Source organism: Hypanus sabinus, chromosome 4, assembly GCF_030144855.1.
Source record: "Hypanus sabinus isolate sHypSab1 chromosome 4, sHypSab1.hap1, whole genome shotgun sequence".
NCBI classification, from domain to species: Eukaryota; Metazoa; Chordata; class Chondrichthyes; order Myliobatiformes; family Dasyatidae; genus Hypanus; species Hypanus sabinus.
In genome coordinates this window covers 162,904,178-162,928,533 of record NC_082709.1, presented here as the reverse complement: position 1 = coordinate 162,928,533, position 24,356 = coordinate 162,904,178, and the positions used below count along the sequence as shown (strand labels likewise).

At 41.2% G+C, this 24,356-nt stretch overlaps 1 protein-coding gene across 1 annotated transcript in view; it reads right to left on the bottom strand.

Annotated features, from left to right (window-relative positions):
• The window catches only part of LOC132393437 (uncharacterized), a 37,424-nt gene extending 23,093 nt beyond the window's left edge, over positions 1-14,331 (bottom strand). The window contains exon 1 of the mRNA XM_059968665.1: positions 13,041-14,331. Within this exon, the coding sequence (XP_059824648.1) occupies positions 13,041-13,158 (118 nt within the window). The 5' untranslated portion in view covers positions 13,159-14,331. The remainder of the gene's footprint in view (positions 1-13,040) is intronic.
• Positions 14,332-24,356: the final 10,025 nt, after the last annotated feature.

Genomic DNA, 24,356 nt, shown 5'->3' with positions numbered 1-24,356 from the left:
TAATACCATCCAATCTCTTGCTTGCCATTTACACAATACTGTATTTCTGTTTTGTGCACTAAAGTAAATGACCTCATGTATTTTCCACATGATATTGCATACCATCATCCAATTCATTCAGCTTGTCCACATCTCCCTCAATTCACTTTACACCACCTCAGTACTCACAATACCACTATATTTTGTATTAATAGGAAAATTAGAAATTTGACATGACATTCAAGCCAAATTGCTCAGGTAGATTGTGAAAGGCTGGATTCCACATCTTTGCCTTATTCTGCTCATCACAGACTGCTAATCTGAAGTGGTTCTGTTTATTCCCATCATTTGCTTTCTGTTTAATAATCAATATATTTCAGCATGATCCCTCCAATTCCATATTATCTACAGCTTTAACAACCCCCTGCACGGGACCATATCAAAATCTTCCAAGCAGCTACTAAATACACCATATTTGCTGGCTCCTGCTCATCTATTCTACTAAACATGTCCTCAAAGAATACTCCGGCATTTTTCTTCCCAAGATTCACATTAATTCTGCTCAATTCCATTATAGTATATTTGGAAAACATTTAAACCATTAATATTCTTTATCCATTCATTATTTATATATATATTATATACACACACACAGTTTCTGTATATTCCAACATGGTTGTATCTCCCATCTCCCATAAAATAGCTAAAAAAACTGATTCTGAATAGGGCATACACAAAATAAAACTTATGGTAAACTGCAGTGGTTATAATGATCTATCATGGCATCATGCATCCCACAGTGAGAATGACTTCAGGCTGGGAATCTTTTACTATCTGAATGCCCAGAGCATCGGGCTTTTTTTGAAAAGTCTTGAGAGACTATTTTATCCATGTTGAGAGTTCTGAGAGTCCTCTTTAATAAAGTAGGTTGGGAAAGGGGTGACTGCATATGCCACGGACAGAAGTGCAAAACCAGTCTTCACCTTCGCCAGATTTGTGGATCAGCTGTAAGAGGGTTCCTAATTTAAATATGCACGTTAGAGTCTGCTTTCAGAGTTTCTCTTCTGCATCACTGAATACATAAATGAACTGAGCATTTACAGCAAATCCAATATATTGATAAATCCAATATATTGGGTTTAAAGCAGAAATGATAGCTTCTTGATTAGTAAAAGTGTCAAAGGTTATGTGGAGCAGGTAGGAGAATGGAGCTGAGAGGGATAATAAATCAGCCATTATGGAATAACAGAACAAACCTGATGTGCTGAAAAGCCAAATTCTACTCCCATGTCTCGTTACCTTCTTGAGATTTGTTCACTTGCAGGCAATTTCAGGAATAGAAGCAGAAAAGAAAGGTATGTTAAGAAATGGTTAAGAGAAACAGAAAGAAAAATAGCATCTACAATGATGAAAAAATTGAAGGGCTCCAATTGCACCATTTCAAAAGTAATTTTTCAGGTTAGGAAAGGTATTCAGCACTAACATTTAATGCACTCACACCTAACTAATCATACCCTATATTTTCAACCCTATTTCATGGAATATAAATACAGGATTCTGGTTAATTGGGACACATCCAATTAAGTGTCTGCACCAATTAGCTAAAGTTCCATGAAAATAGTTAAAGGTATAATAAAGCCAAGCTACCATTTAACTAAAAGTGTATTTAAATGAAATACAGAACAGATTAGAACTCTACAAATACCACTACAGTTCTATGAAACTGTATTGGTTGCTAATAGTTTTCACAAAGGAATTCATCCGACAAGTACGCTCATTTTATTGACTGTAAATAAAAAAAGTGCAGACTGCATTGCATTCACTGCCTCCCTGCATAGTCAAAATAAAACAAAACTCATTGTCAGCCCATGATGCAAGCAAATGCAACTAACACTATTTTAAAATTGTTTGCTTTGGTGTCTAATGGCCACACAATTGCACACGACTGATACTAGTTAGAAACTGTTCGACAACAGTCTCTGGCAGTTGCAGGGTACTGACTCTTTCTGAAGCTGGTGGTATGGGACTTAAGCACCTCTGGTTGTTGTGAATGAGAAGCATTCACTGAACGTTTTTGATGAAATACACAAAAGAGCAAGCTGAGCATCAGCAGATTTTGGTTACTTTATTTGTTCATGTTCTATATATTATTTGTTTACATTTTCTAATTATTTGCATGATTTGTTCGTTTTCAGACACAGATGCTTTCTAGTCTTTGTCCTGTGTGTTTCTGGTGAATTTTAGTATGTTTCTTTGTTTTGTGGGAGTCTGCAAGAAGATGAATCTCAGTTGGATATGGTAGACATACTTTGAAAATAAATTTGCTTTGAACTTTGAACATTGTTTTGGAATAACATTTTCCTTGTGTCCTTCAGTTTCTGTCTATTATTAATTACACTTGAAGAGATGTGGATTTGCTACCTTTGTCAACAATTCACTTCCTTTTCCCAACCATTAGCTGTTGTTCTCAACCAAGTTAACTACATTTTTCAACCACTGCAGCTCTTGTGGCGACTAGTATCCAAAAAACATCCAGGGTTTGGTCGAAGCTTGAGAAGAAACATTAATTATAAAGCAGCACAGTATGTGACAAGGCAAAGATGTAGAAAGGAAGCAGAAGCTGTTGTGGATCTCTTGTACCTTCTGCCATTATCCTTTTAAGTGACAGTGGTGGCTTTATGAGATACTGTCGAAGGAGACCTGGTAAGTTGGGGGCAGTTCATTTTTCAGATGTTACACATTAACTAACATTCAGTGGTCCAGAGATGGAGGAAGTGATTAGTGAAGGTACTATTTAATTTCATCAGGGAAGTGGCAAGTTTGCATCACATGCCTCAGCTGTATTGTTAATGCTGCAAAGGTTTTGGGAAGGTATTAGGCGAGTCATTCCCCACGGAATATCAACCTTTTGACTACCTCTTGTGGCTGTATTCATTAGGCTAGCTCAGTTAAGTTTGCAAGATGTTGACGGTGAGGACTTTAGTGAAAAGGAGTTGACTGTTTTACTAGAAATGATCAGTGGCATTCACTTCTCTAATGCAAGTAGAATTTATGAATGGTGCCCAGGTTTTGTCACAGGTGAGTTATGAATGAAACTGAACATGGTAGAATCACCATCTTATATCTGCATTTCTGGAAGGAAGGTCATTGATAAAATCAATTGAAGATTGTGGTCAATTCACTTTTCAATGAATATGTATTATTCTGTACGTTGGTTACTTGTCCGTCTGTGTAGTTTTTCATTGATTCTTTATATTTATTTGTACTACTGTGAATTCCTATAAGGAATTACATCAAAGGATAGTAAATAGTGAAATATACACACTTTGATAATAAATTTACTTTGAATTTTGAACTCTGATCTCTGTGTATAGAGGGTGTAGTGGAAAGTTACCATTTGAAAACACGGGTAATTTGATCTGGAGCTTTCAGTCTTGCACCCCATCCCTCCCACTCAGCATAGCTCATTCTTGATATGAGGAAGGTACTACATAATAGATGGTAATGTGAATATTTCCATTTTACTTGAAACTGGTTGGAAATTATTTTGCCACATCAGTTAAGGGAACCATCATAACTCCATCTCTTTAAGGTTCATCTCTTTAATCTTGATTGCATTTAGTATTAGCATATTTTGTGAAGCCATATTATTTCTTTTATGCACAGGACAGGGACATTTATTGCACACTACTAAATTGTTTACATGTTTTGCTCAGATACTACTGAGGGGAATTAAATATTAATCTCTTTAGTGTGTACCTGGTATCACTGAAAGTTCCAACCATGTAGGAACAATAGGTTTCCTTTCCTGAAGGAGACGAGTGAAGAAATTTTTTGGGTTTGTCTCTGTCCCAATGAAGTATATCAAGTCCATATTTTTTAAATAACACAATTTTAATTTCCCAGTTACCTATGCTGTAGGCAGATTCATTTTTAACAATGGATTTTGAACTCTAATTATTAGTCCAGCAGCTTAATTACAATCATAGTGTTTACAATTAAACCTGCCATGGAAATTTGCGGAACAGCATCTTAAATGCATTATTTCAACATGGAAAAAGCTAAATGGCTGACATATGCCAAGGCTTGTCTGCATATGCTTGTAAAGGTGAAACATCTGTTTGTTTGGCACAATACATGGTGATGCAACATAGAAACCAATTTCATATTAGAAACAGAAAACCTATAGCACAATACAGGCCCTTCAGCCCACAATGCTGTGCCAAACATGTACGCACTTTAGAAATTACCAAAGATTACCCATAGCCCTCTACATGTTTTTCTAAGCTCCATGTACCTGTCCAGGAGTCTCTTAAAAGACCCTATATCTGCCTCCACCACCATTGCTGGCAGCTCATTTCACAAACTCACCACACTCGGCATAAAAAACTTATCCCTACTCCCCAGCACCTTAAAACTGTGCCCTCTCGTGCCAGCCATTTCAGTCCTGGGAAAAAGCACCTGACTATCCACATGATCAATGCCTCTCATCATCTTGTACACCTCTATCATGTCACCTCTAATCCTACGCCGCATCAAGGAGAAAAGGCCAAGTTCACTCAAACTATTCTCAAAAGGCACGCTCCCCAAACCAGGCAACATCCTCATAAATCTCCTCTGCACCCTTTCTATAGTTTCTGCATTCTTCCTGTAGTGAGGCCACCAGAACTGAGCACAGTACTCCAAGTGAGTCCAGCATTACCTCTCTCTCTCTGCTCTTAAACGCAATACTCGGTTCATGAAAGCCAATGCACCATATGCCTTCTTAACCCTAATGTGCAGTAGCTTTGAGTGTCCTATTGACTCAGACCCCAAGATCCCTCTGATCCTCCACACTGCCAAGAGTCTTACCATTAATACTATATTCTGTCATCATATTTGACCTACCAAAATGAACCACCTTAGACTTATCTGAGTTAACTCCATCTGCTTAGCCCAGTTTTTCATCCTATTGATGTCTTGCTGTAACCTGACAGCCCTTCACACTATCTACAACACACCCAACCTTTGTGTCATCAGCAAATTTACTAACCCAACCCTCCACTTCCTCATGCAGGTCATTTATGAAAATCATGGAGAAAGGGTCCCAGAACAGATCTGAGGCACACTACCGGTCACCAGCCTCCATGCAGAATATGACCTGTCTACAGCCACTCTCCACCTTCTGTGGACAAGTCAATTCTGGATCCACAAAGCAAGGTTCCCATACCTCCTTACTTTTTCCAATAAGCCTTGCATGGGGTAACTTATCAAATGCCTTGCTGAAATCCATATACACTACATCTACTGCTCTTCCATCATCGATGTGTTTAGTCACATCCTCAAAAAATTCAATCAGGATCATAAGGCATAGCCTGCCTTTGACAAAGCCATGTTGACTATTCCTAATCACATTATGTCTCTACAAATGTTCATAAATCTTGCCTTTCAGGAGCTTTTCCATCAACTTACCAACCACTAAAGTAAGACTCACTTGTCTACAATTTCCTGCGTTATCTCCACTCCCTTTCTTGAATAAAGAAACACCTGCAACCCTCCAATCCTTGGGAACCTCTCCTGTCCCCACTGATGATGTAAAGGTCATCATCAGAGGCTCAGCAATCTCCTCTCTCACTTCGCACAGTAGCCTGGGGTACATCTCATCCAGTTTCAGTGACTTGTCCAACTTGGTTTTCCAAAAGCTCCAAAAGCTCTTTCTTAATATCTATATGCTCAAGCTTTTCCATCCGCTGTAAGTAATCCCTACAATTGCCAAGATCCTTTTCCATAGAGAAGACTGAAGCAAAGTAATCATCAAGTGTAACTGCTATCTCCTCCGGATCCATACATACTTTTCCACTGTCACACTTGATTGGTCCTATTCTCTCACGTCTTATCCTCTTGCTCTTCACATACTTGTAGAATGCCTTGGGGTTTTCCTTAATCCTGCCTGCCAAGGCCTTCTTATGACCCCATCTGGCTCTCCTGCTTTCATTAAGCTCCTTCCTGCTAGCCTTATAATTGTCTAGATCTCGATCACCTAGTTTTTTGACCTTTCATAAGCTTTTCTTTTCTTTTCGACTAGATGTTCAACAGCCTTTATACACCAAGATTCCTGTATCCTCCCATCTTTTCCCTGTCTCATTGGAATGTACCTATGCAGAATACCACACAAATACCACCTGAACATTTGCCACATTTCTGCTGTACATTTCCCTGAAAACATCTGTTCCCAATTTCTGCTTCCAAGTTCCTGCCTGATAGCTTCACATTTCCTCTACTCCAACTGAATGTTTCCCTAACTTGGCTACTCCTATCCATCTCCAATGCTATGGTAAAGGAGACAGAATTGTGATCACTATCTCCAAAATGCTCTCCCACTGAGATCTGACACCTGACCAGGTTCATTTCTCAATACCAGGTCAAGTACAGCCTCTCCTCTTGTAGGCTTTTCTACATATTGTGTCAGCATTCCTAAACACCTAACAAACTCCACCCCATCTAAACCCCTTGCTCTATGGAGATGCCAATCAATATTTGGAAAATTAATATCTCCCACCATGACAGCCCTGTTATTACACCTTTACGGAATCTGTCTCACAATCTGCTCCTCAATGTCACTGTTACGATTGGGTGGTCTATAAAAACACCCAGCACAGTCATTGACCCTTTCCTGTTCTGAACTTCCACCCAGACTCACTAGACAATCCCTCCAGGACTTTTTTTTCTGCAGTCGTGACACTATCTCTGATCAGCAGTGCCACACCCACCTCTTTTGCTTCCCTCCCCATCCTTTCTGAAACATCTATAGCCTGGCACTCTAAGTAACCATTCCTGCCCCCAAGCCATCCAACTCTGTAACGGCCACGACATCATAGCTCCAAGTACTGATCCACACTCTAAGCTCATCTGCTTTGTTCATAATACTTCATGCATTAAAACAGACATTTCAAACCATCAGTGTGAGCACATCCCTTCTCTATCACCTGCCTATCCTCCCTCTCGCACTGTCTCTAAGCTTTCTCCATTTACTACCTTTGAGGTCTTGCCTCTCAACTTCCTTCCTAACTCCCTGTAGTCTGGTTTCAGGACCTCCTCCCTTGTCCTACCTATGTTGCTGGCACCAATATGTACCACAACCTCTGGCTGTTCACATTCCCATCTCAGGGTATCAAGGACACGATCAGAAACATCCCAGACACTGGCGCCTGGGAGGCAAACAACCATCCGTGTTCCTTTCCTGCATCCATAGAATTGCTTAGCTGACCCCCTAACTATAGAGTCCCCTGTTACTGCAGCCTTCTTCCTTTCCCTACCCTTCTGTTGCTTCCCTCAGGTTGGCTGTCTCCCCACCCCCCCCCCCAACAGTACTCAAAGAGTACTTATTAAGGGAGATAGCCACAGGGGTATTCTCTAGTATCTGACTCTTGCCCTTCCCTCTCCTGTTACCCACTTATCTGTCTCCAGGCCCAGGTGTGACTACTTGCCTGTAGCTCCTCTCTATCACCTCACTTTCCCTGACCAGATGAAGGTCATCGAGCTGCAGCACCATTTCCCTAATGCGATCCCCAAGGAGCTGCAGCTCGACGCACCTAACGCAGATGTGGCTTTCCAGGAGGCTGGGAGCCTCCAAGACTTCCCACATCTGACACCCAGTACAGAACACCAGCCTCAGACATACTTCCTGTTTCTATTCTACACAGGTAGTCTACCTCACTGACTTGATTTCGCAAAGCCTGTTGAGCCGAAGCTCTCCTACTCTGATATCCACTTCTTCCTTCGTCTTACAGCAGTTAGCACCCAGCTTAATGGAGCATTACCACCACCTTCTACTCTGGAGAGTGGATCAGACGATAGACTTACATTCCAAATCCCTTCACCCATTCCCACACACACACACACACCCACCCTAATCTACATGTTATCCTTTCTTCTTGGGCCATCCAAGTACCCTATTCCTGCTTATCCATCATCCCCTATATAAAACAACCCTGTATCCCTTATCAAAGCTAAAAGTACCCTGACCTGTGCTCTCACCCATACCCAGCAACCCTTCTAATGTGAATTCCTGCACCTCCAATTCTCATCATCTCTGTATCCCATACTTCCTGCAACTCAGAATTAGATGTTCTACTGACATTCCTCACACAATCCTGTCTGGTGTTTCCCTGTCATTTTCAATGTTTTGCTTAGTGCACAGTGCTCCAGCCTTAACCGAGTCCACAGTTTCCTCTCTTCTGTATCCTCTGCCTACCCTAGTACCTGTAACACTCATGTTCGTTACAAATGCCTCCCTTTCTTATGTCTCATGTTGCCCCATTTGGATGATTCTTTCCCAGATTATACACTTGGCCTCTGCTTTGCTGATACGAATGTGTATTTCTATATTTTCTTTCTTTAATACCCTCTTTGCCAACTCATCCACCCTCATTCCCCTTCACTCCTACACGAGGTGGAACCCTTAGAAATTTAACCTAACCTCCCTGATTTGCAACTCTTGTGACTGACTGAAGGACTTCCAAAAAGTACAGTACATCTTGCTGGCTGTTTGAGTGAAAAGACCTTAATCTTGCTAGAACTGAGGATGAATCTGAGCACATCAACACTGACTAGTCCAGCTTTGTCCACCCATCGCAACGCAACCAACACTGCCAATTTCTCCACTGTATACACTCCTAGATGCTCTTCTGCATATTACAATTTCTTTTGCTGGTATAGCCACCCCAAACCCTGTCACTCCTATTTCAGGTTTCTTAGCACCATCTGTATAAATCTGAGTATAACCACTATAATTTTCCATCACATGGTATTTGGTAAGTGCATTTAACTCAGTTTTATATTTTCCTTTTCTTTTTACATCTAACAAATGCCAGTCAATGTCCGGCCATACAACCTTCCATGGAGCTACAACCAGATAAACAACTGAAGGACTTATCCTTGGATCAAACGCTCCATATGCTTTAGCAATATCGTTCCCTACCCGACTGAAGTTATCCCTCTGAAACTTCCCATTCTCCCAGCACTCCTTTTGCAGGGCGAGAAGCATTGTGCCCATGCAAATTTGCCCAGTAGTTTGCCATCAATTGCCCCCTTCTTAGCTTCAAAGGCATTACTCCCTTTTCTACCTGTAGGGCTGATACTGGTGATGTTTTAAAAGCCCCACTGCACACTCTCAAAGCCTGATTCTGAATCACATCCAGTTTCCTTACAAGAGACCCAACTGCTGATCCATATGCCACATTTTCATAGTCCAACACAGATCTTACTAAAGCCATATATATTCTCTTCAATGCTGAACAACTTGCTCCCCATTCCCTACCAGTCAAACATTTCATCACATTATTTTTTTTACATTTCTCCTCAACTTTCCTGACATGGCCTGCTCATGTTAACTGAATCAAATACAACTCCAAGAAATTTAAACAATCCAAGTCTTTCTAATTCTATCCCATATATCCTTAACTTCTTCCCTATCCCAATTATTTTCTTGGTGAAACATATAGTTTGAGTTTTTTCAAATGAAAATCTACATCCACAATCATAACCTCACTTCATTAATTGTTCCTTGTAGTTTCCTGATTATATGCTCCATGTTCCTGCCTCTTTTCCACAAGACCCCATCATCTGCAAACAGTGACCTACCTATATCCACTGGTACCTTTGTGAAGACATCATTGATCATAATGATGAAAAGTAACTGGCTAATCACACTACCTTGAGGTGTGCCATTTCCCACTATGTATTGTTTTGATAATTCTGACCAAATCGAAGCTTGAATTTTCCTATCAAAATCTTTTATCCAGTTAAAAACTCCCACCAACTCCCATCTTGTGCAGTTTAATTAACAATCCTTCCTTCCACATCATATCATAGGCTTTCTCTATATCAAAAAAACACTGCAACTACTGACTCTTTATTTGCCTGGGGTTTTCTTATTGCAGTCTCCAACCTTATCACTGAGTCCATAGAATTCCTTCCCTTCCTAAAACCAGTGATAACTTGCCAGCATTCTCCTCTTCTCAAGTTCATACAATAAACATTGTTATCATCCTTTCCATTATCTTGCATATATTTGATGTTAATGATATTGGCCTGTAGCTAGTGGGTTTTGACACATCCTTTCCAGGTTTCCTCATTGGAATTACTACTGCTCCTTTTCATGCACTTGGTAATCTTCCCTTCTCCCACACTGTTGTAAAGATGCAGCAACTTCAAGAGCACTCCTTCTCCTAGATTTTTTAGCATAACGTAGCACATCAGATCTTTCCCTGGGGATGTTGGTATTGATCTCTTTATTGCTCTCGCCATCTCTGCCAACGTAAATGGTTCATCAATTATATCATCAGTCTCTTCCCTCCTGTTTAACACACCTGGGTTTTGACTCATTGTTCTTTCCCTTCGCCACTCTTCAGAAAAATTTTCTGAATACCTTTACAATCAACTTGGCCATGATCTCGGCCTTATCCCTGCTGGAGACTGCTGTTTCCTCCTCAGATATCATTACTGGATGCCCCCATTCCCTTCTATCTCCTCCCATCCTCTTAATCTATTCATCCTATTTTTACTCCTGGGTATAGATCCTTCTGCTGCCATAATAATTGCTGAAGTCAACTGACTGTTTAATTCATCTATATTTCCAGAAATGTCAATCCTCTTCAATGCTACTTCACTCAACTTCTGGAACTTACTCCAATCTGCTTTTCCAAACACCCTCTTTGGGATTCCACCAACTGATCTTACTTCAACTCTTTCACCCACTGAACACGAAACTGGGTAGTGATCACTGCCTACTGTTGAAGCAGTCCAAACTCCCCAGTTACTAACTCCAGCCAAGGTATTTGACACAAACATAATATCTAATACTGACTCTGTTCCTGTTATGTTTATCCTTGTTCATCTACCAACATTCATAGATACTAAATCCTTTTCTTCCATCAAATCTTCAATTACCTTTCCATTTGAATCTGTAAACTAATCCCCCCCATATTGTGCTGTGAGCATTGAAATCTGCACACCACACTATTTTATGTCTGTTTTGTCCTAGTGTCCTTAGTAAGCTATCCAAATCTAACCTCTTACATGGATTATAGCAGTTAATTATAACCACTTCCTCCCCTCTCCCACTTACACCACTACGTATTCCTGATCATCTTCCTTTTCCAGTACCCTATATGGTAAACCTTGTTTGATTAATATAGCTGAATTTTTTCACTTTTTGACTTTACATCAGCCGTACTATTAATCATTCCTGCAAAGAACATTACTTAAGCCTTTTTGTCTACATAAATCCTGTCATTTGTTCTTTGTTGCATCTCTCACATCCCTCTTGCTGCCTGTTCATTAGGAGCATTATTCCATTCTCTTGACATTCTTACAGCTTCTGCACAAGTGATCTTTCTTTTCACTCTGATTTCTTGAATTTTATTCTCCCGTGTCAATCTCACACCCCCTATATGCCACATTATGAGCTCCTCCACAATTATAGCATTTTGGCTGCACTCCTGTTCCACAATTTTCATATTCATGATCACCCCCATATCTAGCACATCTCCTCTGCCTATTACAGTTTTTAAGCTATGTGTCCAAACCTTTGACAACTATAGCACCTCAAAGGCTTTGGCACATACTCTTACTGGGTAACTCACCAAACCCAGGAACACCTTCTCCGACTCTCCTTCAAATTCAATCAATACTGCTTCACTTTCCTTTTTCACTCCATCCTTTGTTTTCAGTCTTTGAACATTCATTACTTTTCCTCCTTTGACATTCCTCTTCAGCTCCTCCATATTTATACTCATTGGTACCCTCCCCCTGTGATCACTCCTTTACATCCACCACCATTTCGTGCTCCCACCCTCCCTGTGTATTCCACCTTACATGCTCTTAATTTGAGTGCTTTCTCAAGCTGTTCCTCATTCGCACATCTTACCAATAGGTTGCCATCATTAAGAACTTTTGCAAATACTATTTCCCCCATCTTATTTGCCAGTGTTGTTGTTAGCACAAACAGCTTAATTTTCTTCATGACCTACGAAAAAGCTGGACGAACTCAGCAGGTCGGGCAGCATCCGTTGAAAGAAGCAGACTTCCTGACAAAGGGTTTCGACCCGAAACGTTGACTGCTCAGCCTCGCTGCCAACCTGCACCAGAACCAGAAACACAGGCCCGCACCGGCCAACCCTGGCCCCTTTGGACGTTCCCTGATCTTCTATAAAACTGACTTTTAACCTCTTTGCGCTGGTATAACCTGTTGACGCTTGCTGGAATATGAAAACCAATTTGCTGACATTGCACACAGGGTGTGGAAAGGAACTTAGATAGTTGCAGCGAAATCAAGCTTGATTTATTTTTAGATGTTTAAGGAACTTAAGGTTACAGTTTCGTATCTTCAGAGAACATTTTGTCTTGAAATTCTGCCATTTTGGGTTTGTATTTGCGCTGTCTTGTGTTCAAGATTACAGTATACTGCCAGCACACAGAACTAGCCAGCAAGTACTTATAGTCCAAAGTACATTTTTATCGAGTGTGTATACAGTATACAACCTCGAGATGTGTTTTCTTACAGGCAGTCACAAAAAGAAACGTCAAGTAACTCGTTTAAAGAAAAAACCCACACCAGACCATCAAACGTGCGGGAAGAAAAATAAATAACGCGCCAGAAAGCGAAAAATATACAGAACATTAACATCAAGCTGCAGAGTCTCCAAAAGCGCACAACCACGAACCGCCGGGACGAGTGAGGCCAGTCCTGGAGCCACAGCTACCGACTCGAGTCAGTTCAGCGCTCCGTCTGTCAAAGGCTGCGGTCACAGCCACAGATCACTTGCACCTCAATCAAACCACACAAGTAACAAAGCACCTTTAGCACTGAAGGTATTGAACATTAAGATTAAAAAATCTAACTGATTTTGTTAAATGCATTTAAAACTTCATCGAGTGTAAACGTGCAACATTACACACAAGGTTGATCTCAAAGCCGAAAATAGCCCAAAGAGAAGACAAATCTAATGCAAGAGAGAGTTACACGGATATAAACAACTATAATCTATTTGTTAGATAGAAATCGACTTGGTTTTACTTACCATCTATAGACAACCGTTCACGGACTACAGCTTTCTTCAGTTCACTCAAACTATGGTAGCTTAATGATTTTAGGATTTCAGAACATCCCCTTCTTTGGGCCTGTGATAAAAACGACATGATCTTTCTCTCTCCCAAATGAAATCGCCAAGGTCACCAAGAATTTAGAGTAAACTGGTAGAAGATACGCAGTAATCTTGCAGTGACCTCAGATTGGCTATGAAAGCATCAACACAGTCAACGTACTAGGGAAATTACATCGAAGTAAAACAATAGAAAGGAATAAGGGAAATCGAAACTGATATAAATCGGCTGATAAACAGGAAACGCCTTGAGATGCAAAGCTACACAAGTTATAACTCCTTCCTCGCCGACAGGCTTCAAACAGGCAAAAGATTATTGTAGGAATTGAGGCTTCTGGAATCAGTCAGTGATAGTTACAGCACGGAGACAACTCTTCAGCCCGCGGGATCAGTAACAAACTTCAACCACCCATGTACACGGATCCTACAAGTATCACTTTTGTATTCTCCCCGTATTGTCATTCATCTCCATCTGTTTGCAGCAATCACCAAACGCAGGCAACTTACACAGAAATTAATTTGTCAACTCACACCTTTCCTACTCACACTGATTTGCTATGCATCTATTAAAATTACAAGCAAAATGGTGATTCCGCCTTTGGTTTTACGACTGGAACATAAACGGTAACAGATCATAAGTGCAAAATATAATCCCGTGGAAGCTCCAATTTTCTGATTAGTCAGGTTGCAGATGATACGATTCTTAAATGATGTTTCGGAAATCTCATTGGCTTTAAACCGTATTTCTCTTTCTCCAAAGCCTCAGGCCTCTGTCTAAATATTCAGAAATGTGAATCGTTTCCTCTTAAATGTTGCACTCAATCTAAAATTAATAATATTCCAGTAAAAGACAAAGTTACATATTTGGGGATAACTATTGTTAAAAAAGAATGCTTAAGGTGTGTGGGTAATTTTCAACCTCAGACAAAACCACAAAAAAATTAAACCACTGAAACAATGGGACTTATTGTCACAAGGGGACATGAGCGTGGACCCAAGTGCAGGACGCAGGCACTGAAGTACTGGGACAGGGCAGGAACAACAAAAAGATAGAACAAGGGGAGACCATGGCATACGTGAGGGACGTGGCGTTTAAAGGTGATCCTGGGGTTCAGAGATAGGTCTGGCAGGGCAGGGTCCTGGCTAGGCTAGAGGATGGGTCTACAGGACAAGGAATGCTGGGCGGATAGCCCCCGGGCGGGCCACATAATTCCTGGGCAGGGCTCGCACCCCCCCCCCAGGCAGGAACACAAGGGCCTGGGCTGGTCTCAGGGCACAACCTGTCAGAGGAGAGGGGTAGGAAAGGCCGAGATTCCCCACCAGGCAACGGCAGTCCGGCCAGGCTTACCCGACAGAGGCAAGGAATAGGAAGGGTGCTCGGCCCAAGGTGACTACGAGAACGGACTTGCAGAACTAGTTGATTAACGGTGGGTACTCCAAGCCAGGACGAACAGAATGAAACCAGACGAACAGTGCAAGTAGGACCCACAGGTCAGACCAAGATAAACAGGACAACCCCTCAACTAGGCTCCGTCCCAGAGCCCCTTATATACACCGCCAGCCGATAGGCATCAGGTGTGCCTCCTTGAGCCACAACAAGCCACGATGATCCACAGGTGTGACTAATTGGCTCAAGGGTGAAAGGAGGGACGGCTACAAGACCCGGAGGCTGGAGTCTGCGGACCAGATCAAGACCCAGAGTGCGGGCTCCGGACCGGAGCGGAACACTTATCTTTGAAAGGTCGGGTTTTGCTTTGTAAAGCAGAAGGTCTTTCCAGGATTATATATATATAGCTCTCCCCTTATACATCGATAAAAAAATCTGTGAATTGATAGATACCATGTTGTTTAACTTTTTAAGGAAAAACAAAGTTCATTATATTAAAAAATCTGTCATGAATAGTTATGATGAGGGGGTCTAAATTTTCTTGATTTTGACAGTCTTAATAATACTTTTTAGATTAATTGGATCAAACAATTTTTACGTAATCCTACTTCTACATGGAATTGTATTCCTTCTTTTGTCTTTTCCCAAGTTGGTGGATTGAATTTTTTTCTTTTACGTAATTACAAAATAGACAAAGTTCCTCATGTTTATCTCAGCTTCATTTCATTTTAAAATCTTTTTATTAATTATTATTGAAGATTAACCAAAAAGATACATTGTGTCAATATATATAATAAAGAATTAAGTTAGCAAATAACTGATTATCAAAGCTAAGCAATATATTAATAATAAGAAGAAAACAAAGTGTTAAGAATATTTTTGAAAGAAAAAGGAGGGGAAACAAAGTCCTACTAAAAAGAAACTCCTACTAACTGAAAAAAAAACAAAAAAAAACCCCATTGGGAGCACAACCCCAGAGCTAAACATCATACAAGTTTCCATAGAGAAAAAACAATCGGCCAACTCAAATCGACTATAAAAAAGATTGGAAGGGAACCATATTAATTAACTCAGATCAAATGATGGTAGCAGGGGAATGAACCCCGCCTTTTCTCAAAATCAAATCCAGGATCGAAAGTTTGACTTCTGATTTTCTCCAAACTAAGGCTGATTTTCTCATCACCTGAGAAAACCATTGTATCAAAGTCGGAACAGAAACATCTTTTCATTTCAACAAAATAGCCCTTCTCGCCAATAATGTAACAAATGCAGTTACATGTTGGTCTGATGGAGAAACACCATGAATATATTGAGGGATGATACCAAATAAAACTGTCAATTTATTAGGTTGTAAATTAATTTTTAAAACTTTAGAAATTGTAGAGAAAATCAAAGCAAGAGGCTGGGAGTGAAAGACTGAAGCATCGCTGAGGGAAGGTCGTTTTTCTGATGGGGGGGTGGGGAAGAGGCACTACTGCGCATGCGCGCAACGTAGCGCCGAAGTTTAAAAGGGAGAGAAAAACTTCCAGTGGACTTTTCAATCGAAGCAAGAGGATGAGAGTGAAAGACTGAAGCATGGCTGAGGGAAGGGCGCTTGTCTTTTTTTAACTGATCGGGGGGGGGGGGGGAGGCACTACTGCGCAGGCGCGTACCGTAGCGCACCAAGGTTTAAAAGGGAGACCGCCATACACAGCGGCCACTGTCAGAGTGGACTGAGTCGGAGTGGGACGGCTTTGGCTCAATCAGGCAGAGGTGAAGGTAGGTTCCTGTAAGTTCCTGTTTTTCTTTTTTTTGGTTCGGTCTAGAGGATATGCCAGGCAGGATGCTGGAATGTTCCTCTTGCAGGATGTGGGAAGTCAGGGAGACCTCTGGTGTCTCTGACAATGACACCTGCAAGAAGTGCATCCAACTGTAGCTCCTAATAAACCGCTTTAGGGAGCTGGAGCTGGATGACCTCCGGATCATTTCGGAGAGTGAGCAGTTTATAGATAGTAGCTTCCAGGAGGTAGTTACACCTAATGTACAGGGCACAGGTAACTGGGTTACCATCAGGTGAGGGAAGGGGAAAGGGCAGATAGTGCAGGGTTCCTCTGTGGCCATTCCCCTCCAAAACAGGTATTGCAATTTGGATACTGTTGGCGGGGGGGGGGGGGGGGGGGTGGTGGTGGCTTACCTGGGACAAGCTGTGGCAGCTGGATCTCTGGCACTGAGTCTGGTTCTGCAGTGCAGAAGGGAGGGAGGAAGAAGAGGAGAGCGGTAGTGATAGGGGACTCTAGTCAGGGGTCTGTGATCGTGGTCGTGAGATTCTGTGGTCGTGACAGAGACTCCCGGATGGTTTGTTGCCTCCTGGGTGCTAGGGTTAGGGATGTCTCTGATCGCATGCACAGCATTCTGAAATGGGAGGGTGATCAGCCAGATGTCATGGTACACATCGGTACCAATGATGTAGGTAGAAAAAGTCAGGAGATCCTGAAAAGTGAGTACAGAGAGCTTGGTAGGAAGTTGAAAAACAGGATCTTGAGGGTAGTGATCTCTGGATTGCTACCTGTGCCACGTGCCAGTGAGGGTAAGAATAGGATGCTCTGGAGGATGAACACGTGGCTGAGAAACTGGTGTAGGGGGCAGGGTTTCAGATTTCTAGATCATTGGGACCCCTTCTGGGGCAGGTGGGACCTGTACAAGAGAGGCAGGTTACACCTGAACTACAAGGGGACCAATATACTTGCAGGGAGGTTTGCTAGTGTTATTGGGGAGGGTTTAAACTAGATTTGCAGTGGGATAGGAACCAGAGTGCCAGAGTAGATAGTGGAACGGGGCTAAAAGTAAATGATGTTAGTAGTTAATGCAAAGTCATAAATAGTAAGGTTGTGTGTGGTGGTGATAGTCTTCTAAGGTGTGTATATTTTCAATGCAAGGAGTATTGTGGGAAAGGCCGATGAGCTGAGGGCCTGTATTGACATGTGGAATTATGACATTATAGCCATTACTGAAACTTGGCTACAGGAGGGGCAGGACTGGCAGCTCAATGCTCCAGGGTTCCGATGTTTCAGGCGTGATAGAGGCAGAGGGATGGCTTTGCTAGTCAGGGAAAAATATTACAGCAGTGCTTCGGCAGGAAAGATTAGAGGGCTTGACTACGGAGGCCATATGGGTGGAGCTGAGAAATAGGAAAGGTATGACCATATTAATAGGGTTTTATTATAGACCACCCAATAGTCAGCCAGAATTGGAGGAGGAAACATAGAAAATAGGTGCAGGAGTAGGCCATTCAGCCCTTCGAGCCTGCACCGCCATTCAGTATGATCATGGCTGATCATCCAACTCAGAGCCCTGTACCTGCTTTCTCTCCATACCCCCTGATCCCTTTAGCCACAAGGGCCATATCTAACTTCCGCTTAAATATAGCCAATGAACCGTCCTCAACTGTTTCCTGTGGCAGAGAATTCCACAGATTCACCACTCTCTGTGTGAAGAAGTTTTTCCTCATCTCGGTCCTAAAAGGCTTCCTCTTTATCCTTAAACTGTGACTCCTTGTTCTGGACTTCCCCAACATCAGAAATAATGTTCCTGCATCTAGCCTGTCCAATCCCTTTAGAATTTTATAGGTTTCAATAAGATCCCCCCTCAATCTTCTAAATTCCAGTGAGTATAAGCCTAGTCGATCCAGTCTTTCTTCATATGAAAGTTCTGCCATCTCAGGAATCAATCTGGTGAACCTTCTCTGTACTCCCTCTATGGCAAGAATGTCTTTCCTCAGATTAGGGGACCAAAACTGCACACAATACTCTAGGTGCAGTCTCACCAAGGCCTTGTACAACTGCAGTAGAACCTCCCTGCTCCTGTACTCAAATCCTTTTATTATGAATGCCAACATACCATTTGCCTTTTTCAACGCCTACTGAACCTGCATGCCCACCTTCAATGACTGGTGTACAATGACACCCAGGTCTCGTTGCATCTCCCCTTTTCCTAATCGGGCACCGTTCAGATAATAATGTGCAGAGAGATAACAGACAACTGCAGGAGACAGAAAGTTGTGATTTTAGGGAAGTTTAATTTTAATTTTCCACACATTGATTGGGACTCCCATACTGTTAAAGGTCTAGATAGATTAGTTTGGGAAATGTGTTCAGGAAAGTTTTCTAAATCAATGTATAGATTTACCAGCTAGGGAGGATGCAATATTAGATCTCCTATTAGGAAATGAGTTAGGGCAGGTGACGGAAGTACGTGTAGGGGAACACTTTGGTTTCAGCGATCATAACGTCATTAGTTTCAACTTGATCATGGATAAAGATAGATCTGGTCCTCGGGTTGAAGTTCTAAACTGAAAAAAGGCCAAATTTGAAGAAATGAGAAAGGATCTAAAAAGCGTAGATTGGGACAGGTTTTCTCTGGCAAGGATGTGATTGGTAAGTGGGAGGCCTTCAAAGGAGAAATTTTGAGAGTGCAGAGTTTGTATGTTCCTGACAGGGTAAAAGACAAAACGAATAAGAATAAGGAACCTTGGTTCTCGAGGGATATTGGAACGCTGATGAAGAGAGATGTATAACATGAATAGGCAACAGGGAGGAAATAAGATGCTTGAGGAGTATTAAAAGAATAAGAAAATACTTAAGAAAGAAATGAGGAGGGCTAAAAGAAGACATGAGGTTGCTTTGGCAGTCAGGGTGAAGGATAATCCTAAGAGCTTCTACAGGTATGTTAAGAGCAAAACGATAGTAAGGGATAAAATTGGTCCTCTTGAAGATCAGAGTGGTCGGCTATGTATGGAACCAAAAGAAATGGGAGAGATATTAAATGGGTTTTTTGCATCTGTATTTACTAAGGAAACTGGAATGGAGTCTATGGAAACAAGGCAAACAAGTAGGGAGATCATGGAACTTATACAGATTAAAGAGGAGGAGGTGCTTGCTGTCTTGAGGCAAATCAGAGTTGATAAATCCCCAGGATATTCCCTCGGACCTTGAAGGAGACTAGTGTTGAAATTGCAGGGGCCCTGGCAGAAATATTTAAAATGTCAATATCTGCGGGTCAGGAGCTGAGGGATTGGAGGATAGCTCATGTAGTTCCGTTGTTTAAAAAAGGCTCAAAAAGTAAACCGGGAAATTATAGACAAGTGTGAGATATTGCACTTCGGAAGGTCAAACCAAGGTAGAACATACAAGGTAAATGGTAGGACACTGAGGAGTGCAGTAAAACAGAGGGACCTGGGAGTACAGATACATAATTCCCTAAAAGTGGTGTCACAAGTAGATAGGGTTGTAAAGAGAGCTTTTGGTACATTGGCCTTTATAAATCAAAGTATTGAGTATAATGTAATGGTGAGGTTGTATAAGACATTGGTGAGACCGAATTTAGAGTATTGTGTGCAGTTTTGGTCACCTAATTACAGGAAGGATATTAATAAGGTTGAAAGAGTGCAGAGAAGGTTTACAAGAATGTTGCCAGAACTTGAGAAACTGAGTTACAGAGAAAGGCTGAATAGGTTGGGGCTTTATTCCCTGGAGCGTAGGAGAATGAGGGGTGATTTGATAGAGGTGTATAAAATTATGATGGGTATAGATAAAGTGAATGCAAGCAGGCTTTTTCCACTGAGGCTAGGGGAGAAAAAAAACCAGAGGCCATGGGTTAAGGGTGAAGGGGGAAAAGTTTAAAGGGAACATTGAGGGGGCTTCTTCACACAGAGAGTGGTGGGAGTGTGGAATGAGCTGCCAGATGAAGTGGTGAATGTGGGCTCACTTTTGACATTTAAGGAAAAACTTGGACAGGCATATGGATGAGAGGGGTTTGGAGGGATATGGCCCAGATGCAGGTCAGTGGAATTAGGCAGAAAAATGGTTCGGCACAGCCAAGAAAAGCCAAAAGGCCTTTTTCTGTGCTGTAATGTTCTATGGTTCTAAAACAGACATCCAAAACTGTTTCAGTACAGAACATGACCAAAACATATGTGTCAATGTAGCTGTCTCAGTCTTACGTCTGTCACACTGACTATCAACATCAGAAAACATTTTAGATAGTCTCTCTTTTGTTAAATAGTTTCATAAACAGATGCTTTTATCTTGGTCTTTGATTTACAAACACAATTTTTCTCCACATAGTTACTTTATCTGGAATAACCGCAATATAACTTGTAAGAATTAATCTTTGTTTTATAAAGATTGGTTTGATGATAATATTTTGTTAAACAGTTATCTAATTCAAGCAGTACCTTATTGAGTTATACTGAGTTTTTATCCACCTTTGAATTTCCTGTTGTTATGGATGTAATTCCCTCTGATGTAATTATGTTGTTTAGAAATACATCGTATTTGGTAGTTGAATTACTCAACTTGGATCCATCCAGTACAGCTGTAGGAAAGATTTGTTCTCGTCTTTTAAAAAAACAATAAATTTATTAGTTTGTTTCAAAAAAACAACCTTTCACTCAATGGCAGCAAAACCAACAAGCTGATTATTGACTACATGAGGAGGTTTAATATCACCAGCATATCTCATGTGATTTGTTAACTACGCAGCAGCAATACAACACAATACAAAAAAATTAAATTGCAGGATGAATATATATATTATGGTTAAATTAAATAACTAGTTAAAAAAATAGGAATTAAAAAGTGAGGTGGTGTTCATGGATACAATCTCCATTCAGAAATCAGAGGGGTAGAAGTTGTTCTTGAATCATTGAGTATGTGCCTTCAGACTTGCTGTACCTCTTTGCTGATGGTAGCAATGAGAAGAGGGCATGTCATGGGTGATGGCGTTTCTTGATGATGGATAGCACATTTTAGGTCCTTGAAGGTGTCCTGGATACTATGAAGGCTGGTGCCCTTGATGGACCTGACTAATTCTGCAACTCTCTGCAACTTACTTCAATCCTGTACCCCACGTTACCAGGTGGTGATGCAGCCAGTTATCATACTCTCCATGGTACATCTGTAGAAATTTGCGAGTGTTCTGGGTGACATACCAAATCTCGTCAAGCTCCTATTGAAGTATAACCTCCATTTTGCAATCTTTATAGCTGCATTGGTACATTGAATCCAGTTTGGATCTCAAAGATATTGACATCCAGGAACTTGAAGTTGCTCACACCTTCCACTTCTGATCCCTCTGTGAGGATTGGTTTGTGTTCACTAAAATCCACAATCAATTTTTTGTTCTTACTGATGAGTGCAAGGTTGTTGCTGCAACACCACTCAGCTACCCGATGTATCTTCTTCATGTACCAAGGTTCCACTAGCTTTGGTAGCATCCAGGACATCTTCAATGAGCGGTGCCTCAAAAAGGTGACATTCATCATTCACAATGCAATCTGTGATTCTGCCAACAATAGTTGTATCATCAGCAGATTTATAGATGGCACTTGAGCTGTGCCTAGCCACACAATCATAGGTGTAGAGAGAGCAGAGCAGAGGGCTAAGCACACATCCCTGTGGTCTGCCAGTGTTGATCGTCAGTAAGGTGGAGATGTTATTTCCAATTCGCACAGGTTGTGGTCTTCTAGCTAGGAAGTTGAGGATCCAGTTGCAGAGAGAGGTACAGAAGCACAGGTTCTGAAGCTTTTTGACCAGAACTGTAGGAATGATGTTGTGAAACTCTCAGCATCCTGACATACAGTTACAAGAAAAAGTTTGTGAACCCTTTTTTTCTGCATTAATTACTCCTAAAACGTGGTCTAATCTTTATCTAAGTCACAATAATAGACAAACACAATCTGTCTAACCTAACAACACACAAACAGATGTACGTTTTCTCATCAATATTGAGTACACCGTTTAAATAAACACAGTTTAGATTCAAAAATGTACGTGAACCTCTGTGGTAATGCATTTGACAAAACTGTTTGGAGTCGGGTGTTGAAATCAATGAGATGATTGATTACATCTGATGATTGATTACAATCATCTCTGGGTTGTAAAGATGGCCTGCCCTATAAAAAAAGACACACAAAGTCAGGTTACTGACAGAGCCTGCTCTTCTCAAGCAAGATATGTTCATGTGCACATACCTTGATCAAACAACTTTCAGATAACCTTAGAAGAAGGATTGTAGAGGGACCTAAAGCTGGAAAAGGCTACAAAAGCACTTCTGAAGACCTGAGTGTTCATCAGCCCACAGTAAGCGAAATTGTCTACCAATGGAGGTAAGTCAGTACTGTTGTTACTCTCCCTGGGAGTGGGCATCCTGCAAAGATCACACCAAGAGCACAACATCCAATGCTGAAGGAGGTGAAAAAGAACCCAAGGGGAACAGCAAAAGACCTGCAGAAATCTTTAGAGCTTGCTAAAGTCTCTGTTCATGTGTACACTGTAAGAAGAACACTGAACAAGAATGGTGTTCATGGAAGGACACCATGCTTGAAACCATTGCTCTCCAAAAAAAGATTGCTGCATGTCTTGAGTTTGCAAAAGACAACCTAGTTGTTCAACATCACTGTGGGACAATGTTTTGTTGACAGACAAGACAAAAGCTGATCTTTTTGTCAGAAATACATACTGCTATGTTTGGAGGAAAAAGGACATTGCACATACAACACCAAAACCTCATCCCAACCGTGAAGCATGGTGGAAGGAACATCATGGTTTCGAGCTGCTTTGCTATCTCAGGGTCTGAGCAACTTGCAATCATTCTGGGAACAGCAAATTCAAAACTGTATCAAGAGATTTTACAGGTGAATTTCAGGTTAGTGGTCCATCACCTGAAGTTTAATAGAAGTTGGATGATGAAACAAGACAATGATCCAAATGACAAAGAATAAATCAACACAAAATGGTTTAAAAAGAAGAAAACTTGTATTTTGGAATGGCCAAGTAGGAATCCATTTGAGATGCTGTGGCATGACCTGAAGAGGGCTGTTCCTGCACAGTATCCTAGAAATATTGAACCAAAAGAGTTGTGTATGGAGGAACGGTCTAAAATTCCTCAATGTTGTGCAAGTCTAATCAGCAACTACAGGAAATATTTAGAGGAGGTTATTGCTGCTAAAGGAGGTTCTACCAGTTTTAAATACAAGGGTTCACATTTTTTCCAGCTTGGACTATGAATAATTAAACAATGTGTTCAATAAAGACCTAAGTGCTTGTCTATTATTGTGGCTTAGATGAAGAACCAGGTAATTGCAAAGAGTTCACAAACTTTTTCTTGTAGTTCTAGGTATTTGTACTGTCCATCTCTCATCTGCCTATCAGCTCTTCACCTGGATCCATCTATCACCAACCACCTCTTGTTCCACTCTATTCCTCCACCTTTCGAGACTGGCTATCTCCCTCTTTCTTTTCAGTCCAGTTGAAGGGTCTTAACCCAAAACGTTAACTATCTCCATAGATGCTGTCCAGCCTACTGAGATCCTCCAATGCTTTGTGTGTTGCTCCAAGTTTAGCATCTACAGACTAATTTCATTTGTTTCTCCTTGAGGCACTAGGTTCAGGAACAGTTGTTACTCTTCAAACATCAGGCTCCTGAACCAGCATGGATAACTTCACTCACCTCAATAGTGAACTGATTCCACAACCTATGGACTCACTTTCAAGAACCCTGCATTTCATGTTCTCAATATTGTTTGTTTATTTATTATTGTACCTGCACAGTTTGTCTTTAGTAGATTGTTTGTCCGTATTTACTTGTGTGTAGCTTTTCATTGATTCTGTTGTTTCTTTGTATCTACTGTAAATGACTGCAGGAAAGTAAATCTCAGGGCAGTATATGGTGATATACAGTACATAGGCTTTGATAATAAATTTACTGTGAGCTTCTTAACTTTTCAAACTGTCTGCATTTTGATTAAATGCATAATGGTGGGGAATGCTTTTCCTGTCGTGGATAGAGCTGTATCGAAAAGTTCATTTTAT